Below are 19,587 nucleotides of genomic sequence, written 5' to 3' on the forward strand. Positions count from 1 at the left end.
CATGACTCACTCTGGAATGATCGTAACCTAGCCTAGGTTTCGTATACTTTAAGGCTTGGTGGGACCATTAGATCATCTAGTCTGACCTCTTGTACATCACAGGCCATTTATATTTCACCCAGTTTCCTCCGTAGTGAGCCCAATCGCTTGTGTTTGGCTAAAACAAATCTTCTTGATTTAAAGACCTCAAGAGGTGGAAAAATCCACCACTTTCCTAGGAAGTTTGTCCCAATGGTCAATCAACCTCAGAAAATATTTGGCTCTTGTTCTGCCTTTCACCACTAGATCAAAGAACCCTTTTGGCACCTGGTATTTTCTCCTGGTGAAGGTACTTAATTCACTGTAATCAAGTCACCTTTCAATCTTTTTGATAAGATGAACAGATTGAGCAGGATACGGTCATTTTCTTTGGCTCTCAAATAATTTTTGTGGCACCCTTTCCAGTTTTTCAACATCCTTTTTAAAATGTAGGCCCCAGAACTGTACTCAGTATTCCGGTATCGGCCTTTCCAGTGCCATAGAGAGAGGTATTATCCCCTCACTAGTCCTGCTCGCTGCTTCTCTGCTTATACATCCAAGCATCACTGGCCCTTTGCACCGCAGCATTGCACCTGGAACTCATGCTGAGTTGCTTGTCCGCTGTGATTCCTAGACCCTTTTCATATTGGTTCCTCCCCGGGGTACAGTCCCCCATTCTGTAGCTGTGGCTTATGTTCCTTGTTCCTAGATGCGTCGCTTTGCACTTGGCTCAGCTGTGTTAGAACGCGGTTTGTTGGAGAGGGCCCAGCTTACTGGGATGTCCAGATAGCTCTGTATGACTGCCCTGGTCGCCTCACTATTTACCAAGCTGGCAGCTTTTGTCATTGGAGTGTGAGCTGCATTCCAGTCTCGTTTGCAGATCTAAGAGTTAATTGCAGAATGATTATTACTGAAATATTTTCATATCATTTCTGTTCCCTCTCTTCCTCCCCCAGCCCCATGAAACGGCTTCATTTAGCTAGCAACAGCTCAGGTGCCGTTCTTAGTCATTTGTGAAAGTTAAGGAAATGTGTGGTAAGGCCCAGCTGGGATCCTGAAGCGGTAGTCTGGGAAGTCCCAGTGACTGCAGCTTGAGGCTGTACGGTGAGTGGTGGTGGTGGTGAATGGCTAGCATTGCCTTGTGCAGCTGAACTATAATTTAGCCCCTTTACAAGAAATTGTCTCACATCTGTCAATGAACGCAGCTTTAAGAACAGGAGTGGAAGTGCAGTAAGCATTGCATGTTTAAACTAAGGTCCATGGGCAAAACTGATTCTCCATTTAATCCCCAAAGTAGCCTTCTAACTGGAAATACTAACCTATTCCCATGTCAGAAGTATGATCTGTTCTTTTCCCTTGAGGTGAAGTTGGTTGATGTTGTCCTCAAGCCTGGCATCTTTGTGTAACCAGCCTCTGCTAGGTGACTGAGGCTCTGACAGCAACACATTCAGAACGGAGTCCCCAGTTCAACGCTTCTGGCGATAGTCTTGCTGAGAATAAGGGAGTTGTAATTGCAGGAATTCTCGGTTCTTCCTTTTGCAAGCTTGATGCTTAAACTTGTGGAAAGTCCATTTTGTTTTAAAAAAAACCTGCCGATAAATGTTTAGCTAATCTGAGTTCTATTCCACGTCTTTCTCTGCTTGATGGCAATGTTCCAATTTGCCTTTAGGTTCATGCGTGGGAGATCTCAGACCAGTTGCTACAGATCCGGCAGGATGTAGAATCATGCTACTTTGCAGCACAGACCATGAAGATGAAGATTCAAACCTCATTCTATGAACTCCCCACAGATTCGCATGCTTCGTTGCGGGACTCTTTACTGTCCCACATCCAGAACTTGAAAGACCTGTCACCCGTCATTGTAACTCAGGTAAGCCTTGTGTTACTCCTGGTGGGGGAGGAAAAGGAGCATTTCTCAAAGCAGTCACATACCACCTTTCTGTAATAAAGGATGAATAATTCATTGTCTTAATTAGATATGCATTGTGGACATGTTGTAACATTTAAACACCACTGCCCCATCAAATCCATTCTGTGCAATAATTGCTTCCTTGTTTAGGAGACAGGGCAAGAAACAGATGCTGCAAGGAACGTTTAATCATGACTAAAGTTTTTCACTGCTGGCTTTCAGAAATCCAGCATTCATGCTCCCTGGCTGGTCTTCATTGTGGAGCAGGAAAAACGGAGAAAAGGAAAATGAATGTCCTTTAGACCCAGTCAGAGCAATTTCTCCATTTATAGGCTCAGCTTAGTTTATTTCTTGTCCGATGGTCAATTCAGCAGTGATTCAGTGCGTTAATACAGGATTTTACCCCTTTCTGTGCTGCTTTGGGAGAGTGATGGGCGGAGCAGCTATGCAAGGATCTTTTCCCAAAAAAACACTGAATTACCCATCGAAACGCCCTCAGCCACTGGAAGGTCTCTGATGTGAGGTGCTGCCGTTTCCCCAGGGCTGTGTTCATCTTAGATATTGAACTAATTATTCCTTTGTGCCGTCAACTTAGCTCTCCTGCGTGACACTGCAGAACACTTGTCACTACATCCCTGTACAGTCCAAATCAACCTTGCTCCCTGTAGCTCCTCAGTCAGCCTGCAGGATCTGATCCTGCACTGCTTGAAGTCAATGGGAGTTTTGCATTTGACTTCTGTGCAGGCAAGGTTGGGCCTGAATGAGAATTGTTTCTAGCTGAAGACCTGTACATCGCTTCTGTTTCAAATTAAATGCAAATAACCTCGCAGTGCCAGTGAGGAGACTGACTAAGTTTCTAGGGAACAGTGTGTATGATGCAGCCTCCACTAGCCAACCTGAGAGAAGGTTTGCAGCCATGGAGAAGATGGTTGGCCATCTGGATCAGATACTGCAGTTTGCAAGTGGGTGGGAGAGTGCTGGCCTCAGTCTGACAGGTGAGTTGAAGGCCTGTGACCCCTCAGCCTGAAGAAAATGACTGTTACCTGCTACTAAATGATGTGCCCAGCAAAAGTCATGTAGCCCCTTCCTTCCTGATGGACTGGTGCATTGGGTCATGAGTATTCCATTGCTGCTTACACATCAGAGAAATAGTACTATGGCTCCTGGATACTGAGTCCTGTGGGATTGCCATGAGATCTGAGGGGTCTGGCTTTATTTCATAGAGTGTTTGACTTCTCCCATCGTTGTTGAACAGAATCTGGACGTTTTTCTCCCTGTCTAGCAGTACAAATTGGACACTTCATATTTTTAGCACTGGTCTTAATCTTGTTCCTTCTTCTCTCCTTCCCCCCCCCCCCCATTTTAGCTTGCATTAGCAATAGCAGATCTCGCCCTACAAATGGCTTCTTGGAAGGGCTGTGTACAGACACTGGTGGAAAAGTAAGTATTTGTTCTATATCATTACACTTTATAGAAATATTAAACCTACCAATCACTCCACTCCTACAAGACTTAGCCTACAAAATATGAAAAGAAAGGTAATGATCTGAAAGCACAACTGCACTTGCGTGCACTGATGCAAAGGAGTTGGAAAAGTGCTAGAAAATAACCTCTTCATGACTGAAAATGTAAGTGGCTCCTGATTCTAATTGAATTACAGTAGTGAAGTGTTCTAGGTGAAGTGAGTGGCAAGTCGGTTTATAGACATATCTGTGATTGAAACCATGTCTGCTTTTTTGCTCCGGTCTAAGCCTTCCTCAGCTTTACAATCCCTTTCTCGCACGCATAGCTGGCTTATCCTTCTGCTTTAGGGTTGATCAGGGGTCTCAAGCCAGTCAGTGCTGCATCTTAATTGGTTGCAGCGGTAGCTGGTTAGTGTTTTGAGACATTCCTTTCACTTCCTGCTATCCTGAGTACTGTCACTGAGGCCTGGTCTACACTGGGCGGGGGGTCGATCTAAGATATGCAACTTCAGCTAGGAGAATAGCGTAACTGAAGTTGGCGTATCTTAGATTGACTTACTTCATGTCCTCGCAGTGTGGGATCGACGACCGCTGCTCCCACGTTACGTTAACTCCACTTCCGCCTCTCGCCGTGGTGGAGTTCTGGAGTCGACCGGGAGTGCATTTGGGGATCGAGTAATCACATCTAGATGAGACGCAACACATCAATCCCCTATAGATTGATCACTACCCGCCGGATCGGCGGGTAGTGTAGACATACCCTGAGCAACTGGAGCTCAAAGCAGGATCCGCATCCGGCAATGCTCCTCATTGCATGAGGCCAGCACATACACATTACACTGTCGTGAAATGTTGCAGGTGCTGTGCAAAGCTTCTACTCAACAAAGCCCCTGCAATGTGAAATGGAGATTGCATGATGCCATTGTTGGCTCTGTGTGTGTGCGCGTGTGCAAGAGGACTTGAGTTGTTGTATTTGTAGAACAAGAGATTCTTGTCATCCTCCTTGACAGGCACTTCCAACTACGGTAGGAGAACTAAACCCCAAACCTGAGTCAGTAATGCTCATTTATTTCGTAGCCTAATGTTTGCTTCTGACATGAATCCAGATGATGTGTTTTCAGACAACTCTGTCCGGAATCTCTTTCAGCGAGACTCCTCTTCTCTCCCACTGTGGTATTAAAGGTGCTTAGATGCTCCTGGAGTTGGATATTGTGCACGTTGGCAAGCCCCTTTCTTCTCCGTGCCGTTTCACTTCTTTGCCCCTCCGTCTGCTTCAGGTACAGTAACGATGTGACATCACTGCCCTTTCTACTGGAGATCCTCACGGTGCTGCCAGAGGAGGTTAATAGCCGATCTTTGCGCATTGGCGCCAACCGCCGGACCGAAATCATTGAAGATCTGGCTTATTACTCCAGTACAGTGATCTCCCTTCTAGTAAGTAGATCGCCTGGAATGTAAGCGTGTGACATTCAGCCTGCTCGGGTGGCATAGGACACAGTCTGAGACTATTTCAGATCTAGCCCAGGTTGGAAGTAATCAGGAAGCAATCGGGCCTCCTAACAGCTGCCAGTGTGAAACTAGTTGCTCTCTTCTGTCCCTAGTGGATGAGAGTCAAACAAAAAACCACAGCTGGCCAGGGATTGAGTTTGGTCATGGAGACTTAACTGCCCCTCCAGAGAGTTCCTCCAAGTCAGGATTTGAGGCACATTAGAGACGGGCAGTTTGGGGAGGACACTTGCACAGAGCAGAGTGTGGCAGTGCTTAAAGGCCTTCAGTCTCCTGGGTTGCCGATTCAGCAGCCCTCACTGGCACTAAATGCATTGAGACATAAGGCCCTACTTGAATCGCAGCTGGGCTGTGGACAAGCCACGGAAAATCGAGGACAAGTAATCATTATTATTATTTGCTGTAATAAGGTCCATTGTTGTTTTTTCCGCTGTCGGCTGCCCGTGGCTGAGAGCGGTGACCCCTGCTGTCGAAATTGTGGTGGAAGCCTAATATTGCGGGGTCTGCAATATCGTGAATTAAGTAGGTCCTTATTTATAGATTAAAAAAGATGAGGATCCCAGACCATTCACTTATCTTATTTTAATATAAAAGGAGACTGTGGCAGAGAGAACCTTTAACATAGTTCTAGAATGAGAGGTGTTGATTTGTCAGAATAAGAACCTGGGGATTTACGGCTACCTAAAGGCCATCTTATTTATCTTCTTTTTACCCCGAGTTCTTTCTTGACTTACCCACGCCCTTCATGCAATGTAGTGTTCCCGTAGTGTTCACCCAAAGGATGAGATATGGTGGCAACTGCAAAAATGTACCTAGATGGAAAAATCAACATCCACAGGTGAATTTCTAGATGCTTTCCCACTGGTGTGCCGCTGAGGAGAGTTCAGGCCCTCCAGGGAGCTAACTGCTTGAGGACATTGGTGCTCAACAAGGCTTGTGACTTGGGTTTGAGGAGTAAAATGAATCAACCCGTCTCCAGAGCAGTTCAGAGATTGAAAGGAGCTGACTAGAATATATCCAGCCCCACTCCACTGGGTCAGTGTTTTCCCAAGGATGCTTTACTCATTTCCTACTAAATTATTTGAACTAAATACTCAGGAGAGACCAATCTGGACCCGCCTCCTTCCCCCCCTTCCCCCCAGCTCCAGGCTGTACTGAAGTACGGCCCCCATGCACATTAATGCAGAGCTCCTCATTACTTCTTACCATTTCACATTGCGTATTTAAATGAGAAATTCAACATGCCCCCCAGCTGTGCATAATAAGGCTGCTAATACCCTAGAACCCCAGATGGAATTGCATTTTGATGTATTATAATTATAATAGATGGTAACAGAATTATTATTTTTTTGCTTTGCAGCCCACGCGTTCTCTGCTTGTCTCCTTTCGCTGCCCTTCGCATCCATGTCTGCTTTGCTGTCTGTTGCCCAATCTTTTCCTCCAGCTGCTTTCCCTTTGCTTCAGCTCTGCTGGCCATGATTGTTCTCATTTTCGTAGCTCTTGGAGTTGGAACAGATCTGCTAAGTTGCATAGCTCTCCTCTTCTCCACCCTTAAAACCACCTCTCGCTTAATGCAGGTTCATTCCCAAGGGTGGCTTTCCAGCTTTGAATGACACCAGTGACGTGGGTCACCATTTCCTTTGAGGGAATTATCCCATCACCCGAAATTTTCCACTACTCCTAGTTACAGAACTTCATAAGATGTCAAATTCAGGAGTGGCAGAAGCGCCCTATAAGTGAAGGGGACACTGAACAATGGTCCTGCCCCCTATGCCACCCACTTCCCCCCAAGGCCCTGCCTTCCCTCTTTTAAAAGTGCTGAGGCCCTGACTCCTCCCCCCACCCCCATTCCGGCGCCCCTGGTCAAATTCCCTCCTCAGTTTGATGCTACACCCTTTGTCATTTGCAGACAGTTGTGATGTTCCCTTCTAGCCGTTGTTTAGCTGAGCCATGTGTAGAATATTTAACCTTACTTTGTGAATCAACACTCTTACCCATTTCTAATTCCTTTTGTTCCCTGGATCCCCTCCAGCTTGTTTGTCTCTTTCTGATACCAGATTGCTCAGAATTGGGCTTAGTATCCTGGTTGTGCTCTCAAGCCATAACGAGGCTTCCTGCAATGTGATGGGGTACTTCTGCCCAAAAGCACCTCCAAATCATATAGAGCATGTTGGCCCACCCTCTTTTTTTTTTTTTTTTTTTTGCTATCCTGTAACAAGCACCTCCAATTCATTGTCCAATATCGTCTTGTGTTTGTCTTGACTCCCCTGCTTTCCATAGCTCTCCTGTGTTAAATCTCACTTTATTTTCAGCTCATATTTCTTCAGTCTAGGTCCTTCTATTTGTGTCCTTGTTGCTGCTTGTAACTTCTCCCCCACACTCTTCATCCATAACCGCTTAGTTTCATCTGTTTGGTTATCATGCTGGTTGCTTCCTTTTTCCAGATCATCAGTGTAGATGCTAAATAATTACTCCTGGGGGAATTCTACATCACTGCACATGCGCAGAATTCATGTCCCCCTCAGATTCCTTTGTTTCCCTGCAGAAAAATGACTTCTGATGGGGAAGCAAAGGGAAGCTGCAAGAGTGGTCACACGCCCCTCCCTGGCAGCACAGGCAGGTCGATTTGGGCTCCTGGAGCAGCTGGTAGAGACGTAAATCACTGCAGGGCTTGGCAGTTATGCATGTGAGAGAGAGACTCTGTCCCTCTCACTTGCTATTGCAGCATGCTTGGCATGGAAGGACAGGACATTGGGGTGTTTCTGAGGAGGTAGGTGTGGGGCAGGCTCTGTCCCCTCAAGCAGAGCAGAATGTAGCAGCCTGCCTGCTTAGTGAATTGTTCCCATTGTCTTTGTGAATTCTCCCAGGAGTATAAAACAGGTGTAAAAATTTTAAGGCTCCTTTACATTGCCAGAGTGGTGTAGAGGACAGTATGGCCTTAGAAATGCTTAGGGTGCTTTAGTGATTAGAACTGAACTAAATTTTTGGACTGAAAAAATTTCCTATCAAAATGTGCTCCATGAACTGTTTGCTACTGACCTATTTGGAGATGGTCAGTAGCCAATATAAATTGTGAGTTTGATTCCCCAGCCCTCACTTGCTCTTCAGTTTCCTATGATGTAACGCTGAGCATATGGCTGCATATATTTGTTATCTAATAACTGGAAATAAAAGGTCAAACCTAGTTACATTACCGGGGGGGGGGGGGCGGATTATCCATCCATTGTATTGTAGTTTAAATAAATTACCAAAATAATTGAAATCAGCATGATTATGTTGCATTATTTTGACAAATAAAATATGCACCAGGAGTATAAATAATATTGGAGCTAACCTGGTTCTGTGGTATGACCCGGCACTGCACTCAACTCCAGTTTACTACCTTGCTGTCCAGAATTCCTCATTTTCATGTATTCAAACTGCTTTTGAAGTTTAATTCTTTTCTCTTAAAATTTAACTAGGAGCTTAACGCTTAGTTTAAAAGTTCAAAAAGGCTGCCTCCATACAAACGTATAGCTGAGAACAGGAGCAGGGGAGGTTAGGAACATGGGGTCAGACTACACTGTTCCAATCAGTTAGGTATCCCATGTCCAATGGTGGCCAATATCTAATGCTTCAAAGACAGATCGGTTGTGTGTCTGCTCTTCCTCTCTACCCTTCCCCCACCCCCCCAAAAAACAAACACAACCCCCACACCATACAGTGCACCTGCATGTATAAGGATGGCCATGGAGAACATGTTCCTAATTTTGCCAGTTGCTTTAATCCAGATTCTGAAAGTCTCCTAGACTTTAAGGTCAGAAGGGACCATCATGATCAGCTAGTCTGACCTTCTGCACCTTGCAGGCCACAGAACCTTGCCCTGGAGCCTGCACTAGAATTAGCTGGTTTAAGTTCCAAACTAGTTTAAAGCCTAGGTTCTGTCTTTATGGGTTTGCAGAGATGTTACCCCTAAGATGTTGTGCTGCTTTTTTGCTCTAGTCACCCCGGGCGCTTTCTCTGTGAAGAGAGAGAGGCCAGCTGTCTGACTGGTTAATTGGTTAGATGAGCAAGCTCATGTCTCTCTGATTGCTTATTAGTAGAGATGATGTGGGAAGCCTGGGTTAGTCAAAAGCTGATGGTGGATCATGACCAGGCCAGCTGGACCCACTGGTAGAATCTCTGAGCGTGTTCCACCAAGCAAACAAATGACCCGCCCCAAGTCTGAAAGGAAAAGCGGCTTTTGGCAGCATAGTGGCAATTCTCTGGTGATATCTGCTGATGGTCCATCTGCAGATATGTCTGCTGAGAGGAGATCGTGGCCAATGATTTCTTGGGACTGCCTGTCATTTGTTTGCTTTGCCAGGCAGACTGCACCCATGTGTTTGCTTTGCCTGGCGTGCTCTGCATATGTTAGGGTCTATATTCAGACAACCCAAGTTTCCTTTGCAAAGTCTAGAGTGGGCATTTTAATGAGCTGCCTGAAGAGCAAAAAGAAATCGGGTGTCTGTCTAGGATTTAACTAGAACTCACATAGGATTTAGCTCAGATTTTTTTTTTAAGTTACTTATATTTAGGGGTCTACCAAATTCTTCGCAGCTGTGAAAATTGCATTATGGACCATGAAATCTGGTCTCCGGCCGCCCAGCTCTGAAGGCAGAGCGGAGAGTGGCGGGTGCTGCTCTGGTGCCCAGCTCTTAAGTCAGTGCCGCCGCAGCACAGAAATAAGGATGACAATACCATGCCATCCCTTCTCTGCCTTCACAGCTGGGCACCTGGCCAGCAGCTGCCCCTCGCCGCTCTGCCTTCCAAGCTAGGTGCCCAAGCAGCGCAACCCCCAGCATCAGCACAGAAGCAAGGGTAGCAACACCACGGCCCCCTAATAGGCTTGTGACCCCCTTTTGGATCTGGGCCCCTAGTTTGAGAAATACTATAGGAGAAGTCGCACCATTTTCTTTAGGGATATGTAACATATCTGCAAAGTTTTCTATTTATGCCGTGACCAACCCGTGAAAATTGTGTGATTTCTCCACGATCTAAGTAGACCCCCTACTGTCTAATAAAACCTCCGTCTAATAAGAGCGACTAGACTATCAAGTGAACAGCAAGGGATGGGTCCTGGCAAACCTCGTCAGTGGGGTTGCTGATGAACAACAGAAGGCTGCCCCTCCCCTAGGGCTCCCAGCCACAGTCAGAAATAACTCCCCAGTTTCTTACTGCATGATGGTGTAACGAGTGTCCTCAAGCGGGCCTGAACGATGCCTTTTACCTTTCAGAGCCCTTTCCGAGAAGCTAGTGATGCGAGTGTATTTTGCAGCAGTGAGTGTAAGGAAATCTTAACTTGAGACTTGGCAAATATGAAGCTCATTAGGGCTGGGCTTCATCTATCTTTGAGACAGGACCCTACAGGAAATTGATGTGCCGTGGACGGGTGAACATATTCCAGGCTGCTTTTCTCACCATGCGCTGTCACTGCAGTTGAAGTCAATTGACGTGCTTGGCTCAGTCCCTAGATCACGTGGGGGGCTTGTCTATTTAAGCGGGGTGGGGTGTCTCAAGTCATCTCCTATCTCGTGCTTGCTTCACTTGTCCTGCCAAATTGACATTCCGGGTATGGTATGTGGCTCGTGTTTCTTACCATGTGCTTTTCTCAAAGGCTGATTTTTAGGTGTGGGGGTGTCATTTTGTGATCTACACGCGTCCCTTCATGTTGACACTGATGGGGGGGAGTGGGAATTGTGGTTTTTAAATACAGTTCGTCCCTCAATGATCACGTCATGGATGCTGCGTACCTTGAAACGCTGATCCTCTGTTCACGGCTTCCAGAAACATGTCGTACGCAGGAGGGCGTCAGGTTCGTGCTTGTGGAAACGAACTGGTAACTTTGGGTCTCTAACCAATTCTCCATCCCTGCCCTTTCTCTCCTAGATGACCTGTGTGGAGAAAGCAGGCAACGATGAGAAGATGCTCATGAAAATTTTCCGCTGCCTGGGGAGCTGGTTCAACCTGGGAGTTCTGGATAGTAACTTCATGGCCAACAGCAAGTTATTGTCCCTCCTCTTCGAGGTGCTGGTGAGTATTCGCTCAGGCCACTGAACGAGCTTCTCTCTGCCCAGGAAGAACGCGGATCGCTTTTTACCAGGAGAGGAACAGAAAACTTGGAAATCAGCTTGGAATCCCTGTGCAGATCTGTTGTAAACGTTGGCGCACTAGGATGACGGCTCATTGGTGGCCTGCATGCAGGGCATAAAGAGAAGTTTACTCCCCTTCCTGGGCCCTTTCCTCTGTCTTGAGTATGAGGCCTGACCCATCTCTTAGCCCACTGTGCTGCTCGCTGCGCACTGGCTCTTCCCCTGTGCCCCCTATAGCGCTGCTTCGTGCCCCCTAGATTTCCAGCCTGAAGGCTGTCAAGAACTGGCAACTTGGGAGAAGTGGGTGTCAACAGGAGCACAGGAGTCTTAAGAGCAAGAGTCCAGTTCTGGCCAAGCCTCCCAGTGGCCAGGAACTCCCCGTCTTCCCTTGCTCACTGCCTTCTAGTGGCACTTGGAAAATCGGGTAGGTCTCAGACGACTAACACCTGGTAACATCGAATTTCCTCAGCTAAAGAAAAAATCACTTTTTAAGTGCTTCCTCTGCCCTCGTGTCAGGTCCCGAGTTCAGGATTCCAATTCTCTGGAACCAGCTGCTGCTATTGCTGACCTGAGATGCGCCGAGAACATGGGGAAACGTTCTTGCCCAGAATGCTGAATCCTGAACTCGGGACTGGACAGGGAAGTGGAGGAGGGAGTGATGCTTATTTTCTCTGTGGATTTCCAATCTGATCCTATTCCATTCTGGGTCAGGGACCGTGAAGGCAAATGGCAAAGGTTCTTTGTGAGCAGACCTGGGTGAAGTTAGCCCCAAGCACAGCATGTTGAAGGGGAGGGTTGAAGAGTAAGAGAACTGAGCAAAGGGCTGTGGCTCATGGAGTTGGGGAGAAAACCCCAATAGGTAGGGGAAAGAGCAGCACAAACAAAATCCTGGTTTTCTGAGCTGCAAAGGGATTATTGGGGGATTGGTAGGTGAAGGCCCTGGACCAAAAAGACAGCAGACTTCGAATGCAGATGTAAGATCTGTTCTCCAGTTTTGCTGCATACCATAGAGGGAGAAACTTGCACCTTCTTCAGGGTCATCATCCGTCTCAATCTCTAGCTATTCAGATAGTGAAAAGAACCATGAATTTCTTTTCATGCTGCATTTGAAAGTCCTTGATCTGAGTGGCATGAACTTTTTCAGTTAAAGCAGATGGTAAGACACCGTCTCACCCCCTGGACTCCGTTATTGCCTTTGGCTGCATTCCTGTCGAAAGCCCTACTGCAACAGATCCTTCCTCTGTGTAGCTTGGGATTCAGCAGTTCTAGCCCCAGATGGGTCACGAAATGGCTCACTGTACTGTTTCCAGTTATAGTACATTGGTCCAGGACAGGACTGGAGTGGGAGTGGGGTGGCATTGGATTGCAGAAACCTTGTTGGTCACGCATGGTCCTGTAATCTTGGCAAACCCAGCGGTTCTACTTTCAGGCAGACAATACTTCTGAACAGAAGTTCACAAAGTTCTAGTAGATCTGTTCCCCTATTCGCACGGTCTGGCCCATTCATCATCAGTTTTCTCAACTTCTGTTCAGAGGCTACTTTGTCTAGTTCACTGGTGCTACTTTGAAGCTACTTCACTGGTGCCTTCCTGTCGCGCCCCACCCCTCTTACCAGTAATGGAATCTGTCTGTGCTTCCCCCTCCATTACTGTGCGGTTGGCTCAGCACAGGAGCTGTGGGAGGAGTTGGACTGCGAGCAGGGTGACCAGACAGCAAATGTGAAAAATCGGGATGGGGTGGGACGTACTAGGTGCCTATATAAGAAAAAGCCCCAAAAATCAGGACTGTCCCTATAAAATCGGGATATCTGGTCACCCTAGCTGGGGGTGGAGCGGAGCTGGGGTGGGTGGCACTCCCTGCCCTGCCCTCTGTGAGGGCTGGCTTGGACCTCGCCGCTGCACACCCGTCCCCTCCTCCCAAACGTTCCTCCGTGCCCCTCTAGGGGGGTGCACCCCACAGTTCGGGGACCCCATGTCAAGTTGTTAGAGCACAAGGCTGGGAGCCAGGGCTCCTGGATTCCATTCCAGCTTCTGTCACTGATGTTCTTTGTGACCTGAAGTAAGTTTGACTTCAACTTCTGTCTGCTTCCCCATCTACGAAATGAACACTGCTAGCAGTTGCTGTTACTGACCACTTCAGTTAAGGCTGAATTCAAGGGTTTATACTAATTTTCCCTTTTTAGGTGCTCATAACTTTCTCCATCATATACAAGGTGGGCGAGATAATATCTCTTGTTGGATCAACTTCAGCTGGTGAGAGAGAGAAGCTTTTGAGCCCCACACAGCTCTTCTTCAGGTCTGGGAAAGTTACTCCCAGTGTCTCAGCTAAAGGCAAGGTGGATAGCATAAGCAGTTATGCTGGTCTCTTAGAATATGAGCTAATTACCTATGCTAAACAATCTGTTCCACCTTGAATTTAGCTGTGACGCTCAGAGTACCTTTCCCAGACCTGAAGAATCAGTGGCTTGAAAGCTTCTCTCTCTCTCACCAACAGAAGTTGGTCCAATAAAAGAGATCACCGCCCCCACCTGGCACCTTTAATATCCTGGTATTGACATGGCTACAACACTGCATCCATCCTATACAATTCTTCCAGGCTGAAATTGACCATGCTTAAAGGTGAATTGTTTCATAAGGCTTTGAGTTCTCTCCAGCTGCACGGGATTTAAAATAGTCAAACGTTGTTAACTTTCCAGGCTAGAAGCATAAAGCTTGGCTTGGTTTGTAATCCTCATCAAAGAAACAAAATTGGCTGTCGATTTTCCAAGTTCTGAACATTTAGGTCAATATTTTGTTGATGCACCGTACAGCGTCTTTATCCGTCCTTTTCCTGAGCCCTTTAACTTAGACTTCCCTGAGAGAGCTGTTCTTTCTGCGTATGTATGGAAACCCCAAAGACCTCCAGTAAAACAGGAAAATTAAATGCAAAAAACTCGCATTAATGCAACATGAAGGTTGAAGAGCTGAGCTAAGCACACCCAAGTCAGAAATTCGCAAATGGTACAGGTTTCTCCAGCATTGTTCGCTCAGACCTGTTGCATGGAAGAGGTATTGTCTGATGTTTTATTGTTATGCCATTATTAAATGGGTAACTTGCTTTGCATTTGTTGCACGATACAGTCTAAGCAAACGAAAATGCAAATTAAGCTTCCCATTTAACAATGGAAAGAGGAATAGACACAGCACTTAATGCATGAAACAAGTCTGAGTTAATGTTGCAGTAGAAACTGTTATCCTCTGGGGTTTTCTGACTTCTGAGTGCTCAGCTTTTCAGCCTGCGTGTTGCATTCATGCTAGTTTTTGCAGTTAATTCCTCCCTCCCCTTCCTTGTTCACAAGGGATTGTGCTGCTGAATTATTTAATGGTGAGGGTCCCCTTATGAAAGGGCATCTATAGGTGTGCACCAGATTACTGCTATTCCTTTGTTTCCTCTCCTCTTCGCTGTCTCCTCTTTCCTCCTTTGTACGCCAGCCCTGTCTCCTTTCCTAATTGCCCCGAGCCCTATGGGAGCTATTAAAGCTTCTGTGAAATGAGCCTTGCACAATGGCCATGAATGTTTACCGGGCAGAGCCCAAACTAAGCCACCAGGATAATAAAACCAGTATTTTATTTGCACTGCAGAGGGATGTTTCCTCCCGCTGCAACACCCCAGGAGAAAGGGGTAGTGCAATTTTTCCATGGTGCTGAGATATCTGAGATTTCAGTCATTCTGTTCCACCCCTTTATGTGCCGTGTAGAGAAACCAGAAGGGTTCAGTGGGGCGAAGGTCCGTTGCCCCCTGGATACAGCAGCAGGCTGTGTAGGGCTGGCGAAGGAGGTGGTGTGGGGAGAGCTGTGTACTAAGAAACGTGTCTTGGTATTTGGGACCAAACAAAAGCTTCGTTAGGTGCAGCCTCGTTTATCGCTCCTTAGTCACCTGGCTCCTTTCCGCCTCTCCTGTCCCGCAGCGACAAGACAAGACGTCCTCAAACCTGCATGAGGCAGCCTCTGACTGCGTGTGCTCAGCTCTCTACGCCATTGAAAACGTGGAGACCAACCTGCCCCTCGCGCTGCAGCTCTTCCAGGGAGTCCTGACGCTGGAGGCCGCCTATCACATGGCCGTGGCCCGGGAGGATTTAGACAAGTAAGCAAATGAGCCTCGCCGATAATTAACTGTCAACGTGTCTGTTGAGAGCTATTCTTGGGCTCGGCTGTGTTTGTGCAGCGCTCTGGAGTGTCGTATGCAAATGATGGCTGACGAACAGAGACAGCTGAGTTAATGACGCTTCCCTTTGCCGGCAGTGCGCCAGCCTAGAATTGCCGGGGGGCGAGCAGCCCGAGCTTGGGCAGGCAGGAGGGAGCGTTGCAAGCGCGCTGGTGCTTTCCCAGCTCCTCTTTGCTCTTATCAAAGGGCTGCAGGAGACGTGCCGCTGTGCGGCTCTCGTTGAGTGATGAGAGAGAGTGGAATGGCTGAGCCTTCCGGAGAGGGGAAAACGGCCTTGGGAGCGCTACGGCCTGGCACTTGTCATGCCTTCCGTCTCCGGAGTTCTGTACCAACGTTAAGGAGCCCCTCTTGTTGGTTTTATTACATTAGCATCTAGCTGCTCCAGCCAAGATCAAGGCCTCGCTCGGCTTATACAGTGCCTAGCACGATAAGAGGGGTTACAGTGCAGATAGACAAGACAGAATAAAAGGTAAAAGGAGCAACAAAGCCATGAGAAGGGAAGTGAGTTGGCAGATCTCTTGTGGCAGTGCCCCCTCTCCTCCCCCGCGGCCAGTGTTCCTTGCTACCTCCCTCTGAAGTCAGCACTATCAGAGGGGAAAATGGAGGCAAAGAGGGTAGTGGCTTTCCATGGATCACATCCCAAATCACTCCTAGAACTGGCATTAGAACTCAGGAGTTAAACTCCCAGTCCTGTGCTCAGCCCACTAGGCCATGCTGTCTGCTACACAGTGCTGTGCTGTCTGCCATCTCTCGGTTCCAGAGGACCAACAGGGAGACTTTACATTCTGCAATCAGAATGTGGTCTTGGTTTTTGCTGTTCAGCTCAGCCCCTCAAACTGTTTTCTAAAGATATTTTAAGGACAGCAATCCTGTCTTCTAACACAAATTGCCTTGCTGTCTGTAACATGCTGCTGTAAAATTCAAGGCTGATAAAGCTGGTTTGCGTACTTACGTATCATGATGCCGCATAGTCTCTCCATTCTGGTACTGTATGTCCTGTTCTTGTGCCAAATGCATTTGAGGTCGATTTTGGTCGACTTCTTGGGGTCTGTTTGCAGCTATGGAGATGGATGTCATAAACTTTCTCCTGAACCACAGTCTCATAGTTGTCCTGGGTACGTTTTAAAGTTTCACTCGGAGGAACCTTATTTAGACCAGGCAGTGGTCTTCACTTTCATCAGAATATCCTGGAATCTATAAAGGGAGAGGCAACGCTTGATTTAGTCCTAAGTGGAGCACAGGATCTGGTCCAAGAGGTGAATAGAGCTGAACCACTTGGTAATAGCAACCATAGTGTAATTAAATTTAACATCCGTGTAGATGGGAAAATACTAAAGAAACCCACCACAGTACCATTTGACCGCAAAAAGGTTTAACTACGCAAAAATGAGTAGACTAATTAAATGGAAATTAAAAGGAGCAGTCACAAGTGAAATGCCTGCAAGCTGCAGGGAAACTACTTAAAAACACCATTATAGAGGCTCAAACTAAATGCATTCTCCCCCACCCCCGGTAAGAGGAACAAAAAATGCCACCATGACTAACCAGCAGAGTAAAAGTGGCAGTTAGAAGCAAAAAGGAAGCTTTAAAAATTGGAATCATAGAACATCAGGGTTGGAAGGGACCTCAGGCGGTATCTAGTCCAATCCCTTGCTCAAAGCAGGACCAACCCCAACTAAATCAAGCCACATCCTACCGAGGAAATGGAAATTTGCAGAGCAACTAGCTAAAGACACAGAAACTAACAGGAGCCGGGTTTTTTTAAGTACATCAGAAGTGGGAAGCCTGCCAAACGCAGTGGGACCACTGGCTGATCAAGGTGCTCAAGGAGCACTCCTGGAACACTAGGCCGTTGCAGCGAAGCTAAATGAATTCTTTGCATTGGTCTTTTCTGCAGTGGGTGTGAGGGAAATTCCCACACCTGAGCCATCCTTTTTAGGTGACAGATGTGAGGAACTGCTCTAGATTTGAGGTGTTTTTGGAATAAATTGATAAATTAAACAGTAATAAGTCACCAGGACCAGACGGCATCACCCAAGGTTCTGAAGAAATTCAAATGTGAAGTTGCAGAACTATTAACTGTGATATGTAACTTATCACTTAAATAAGACTCTGTACCAAACGACTGGAGGATAGCTAATGTAACCCCGATTGATTATTTATTTATTTATTTTTAATAAAAAAGCTCCAGAGGTGATCCTGGCAATTACAGGCCAGTAAGCCTAACTATAGTACAGGGCAAATGGGTTGAAACTAGAATAAAGAAATACGTTATCAGACAACTAGATGAATACAATATGTTGGGGAAGAGTCAACACGGCTTTTGGTAAAGGGAAGTCATGCCTCACCGGTCTAGTATTCTTTGAGGGCTTCAACAAGCATGTGGACAAGGGGATCCAGTGGATATAGCGTACTTAGACTGTCAGAAAGCCTTTGATGTTTCACATGCCAAAGGCTCTTCAGCAAAGTAAGCAGTCATGGGATAAGAGAAGGTCCTCTCGTGGATCAGTAGCTGGTTCAAAGACAGGAAACAAAGGGTAGGACTAAATGGTCCGTTTTCACAATGGAGAGAGGTAAATAGTGGGGTCCCCCAGGGGTCTGTACTGCTATTTCACAGATTCATAAACAATCTGGAAAAGGGAGTGAACAGTGACGTGGCAAAGTTTGCAAAGGGATCTCACTGAACTGGGTGACTGGGTAACAAAATAGTAGATAAAATTCTATGTTGATAAGTATAAAGTAATTCACATTGGAAAACATAATCCCGCTATGCATACGAAATGATGGGGTTACCACTCAAGAAAGGGGTATTGGAATCATTGTGGATAGTTCTCTGAAAACATCTGCTCAATGTGCAGCGACAGTCCAAAACAAGCGAACAATGTTAGGAGCCATGAGGAAAGGGATAAATAATAACACAGAAAATATCATGCTGCCTCTATATAAATCCATGATACGCCCACATCTTGAATAGTGTGTGCAGTTCTGGTCGCCTCATCTCAAAACAGATCTATTGGAATTGGAAAAGGTTCAGAGAAGGGCAACACAAATAATTAGGGGTCTGGAACAGCTTCTATATGAGGAGAGATTTAAAAGACTGAGATTGTTCAGCTTAAAAAAGAGACGACTAAGGTGGGAACGTGATAGAAGTCTGTAAAGTCGTGACTGCTGTGGAGAAAGTGAACAGGGAATTGTCATTTGCCCCTTCCCATAACACATGACCTGGGGATTACACCATGAAATTAATAGGCAGTAGATTTAAAACAAACGTAAGGAAGTATTTTTTCACACAACGCACAGTCTACCTGTGGAACTTGTTATTGTGGGATGTTGTGAAGTCTGGAAGCATAACTGGATGCAAAAAAGAATTAGTTAAGTTCCTGGAGGATAAGTCCATCAGTGGTTATTAGTCAAGATGGTCAACAGTGCAACCCCATAGTCTGGGTATCCCTAAACCTCTGACTGCCTGAAGCTGGAAGTGGACGACAGGGGATGGATCACTCGAGATTGCCCTGTTCTGTTCATTCCCTCTGAAGCATCTGGCCCTGGCCACTGTTGGAAGACAGGATACTGGGCTCAATGAACCGTTGGTCTTGACCCAGGATGGCCGTTCTTAGTTCAGATTTGTTAAGCACATAATTCCCACAAATAGCATACTCCTCAGCACATTGTAACCCCGCTTACCTGAATCGGGGGGGCGAGTTAGAAACGTCTCTGGATAAAAAGGCTGCTGAAATGGAAGGATTCAGTGTACTCCTGCCTCTGAGATGACTGCTTAGTTCAGTGGTTCTCACACTTTTGTACTGGTGACCCCTTTCACATAGCAAGCCTCTGAGTGCAACCCCCTTATAAATTAAAAACACACTTTTATATATTTTAACACCATTATAAATGCTGGAAGTGAAGCGGGGTTTGGGGTGGAGGCTGACAGTTTGCGACCCCCATGTAATAACCTCGTGACCCCCGAGGGGTCCCGACCCCCAGTTTGAGACCCCTGGCTTAGTTCATGTTAGCTTCAGGAGGCTAATGCTGTACATAAGGAGGAGATACTTTCTCCCTGTATGTGCGATATCACTGGGTATTTGCATGTGAAACATGACCTGCTTCACTTCCTTCATCAGGGTTCTCAATTACTGCCGCGTCTTCACTGAACTCTGCGAGACGTTTCTGGATAAAATTGTTTGTACGCCAGGCCATGGGCTGGGGGACCTGCGCACGCTGGAGTTGTTGCTGATCTGCGCAGGCCATCCACAGTATGAGGTAGGACTCAGTGGGTTACTCGCTCTTCTTCCTCAGTCAAATCTGCAGAAAGCTTTTCTTTATAGCCTGGCAGGTTTCAGGTCCCATTCCACAGTGGCCTTGAAAGCCTTGCTCGGAA

General features: G+C 46.6%; 1 protein-coding gene across 3 annotated transcripts in view; it reads left to right on the top strand.

Annotated features, from left to right (window-relative positions):
• LOC123375089 (transportin-3) overlaps nt 1-19,587 on the top strand; it is a 62,585-nt gene that overhangs the window by 32,419 nt on the left and 10,579 nt on the right. For 2 of the 3 annotated variants that reach the window (XM_045025705.1, XM_045025714.1), the window contains exons 2-7: nt 1,688-1,888; nt 3,294-3,367; nt 4,668-4,824; nt 10,804-10,947; nt 14,953-15,128; nt 19,331-19,469. In XM_045025705.1, the coding sequence (XP_044881640.1) occupies nt 1,688-1,888; nt 3,294-3,367; nt 4,668-4,824; nt 10,804-10,947; nt 14,953-15,128; nt 19,331-19,469 (891 nt within the window). Of the gene's footprint in view, nt 1-1,102; nt 1,123-1,687; nt 1,889-3,293; nt 3,368-4,667; nt 4,825-10,803; nt 10,948-14,952; nt 15,129-19,330; nt 19,470-19,587 lie in introns of those variants that run through there. The other variant, XM_045025724.1, reaches the window with a different exon arrangement.

Source organism: Mauremys mutica, chromosome 1, assembly GCF_020497125.1.
Source record: "Mauremys mutica isolate MM-2020 ecotype Southern chromosome 1, ASM2049712v1, whole genome shotgun sequence".
Classification (NCBI taxonomy): domain Eukaryota; kingdom Metazoa; phylum Chordata; order Testudines; family Geoemydidae; genus Mauremys; species Mauremys mutica.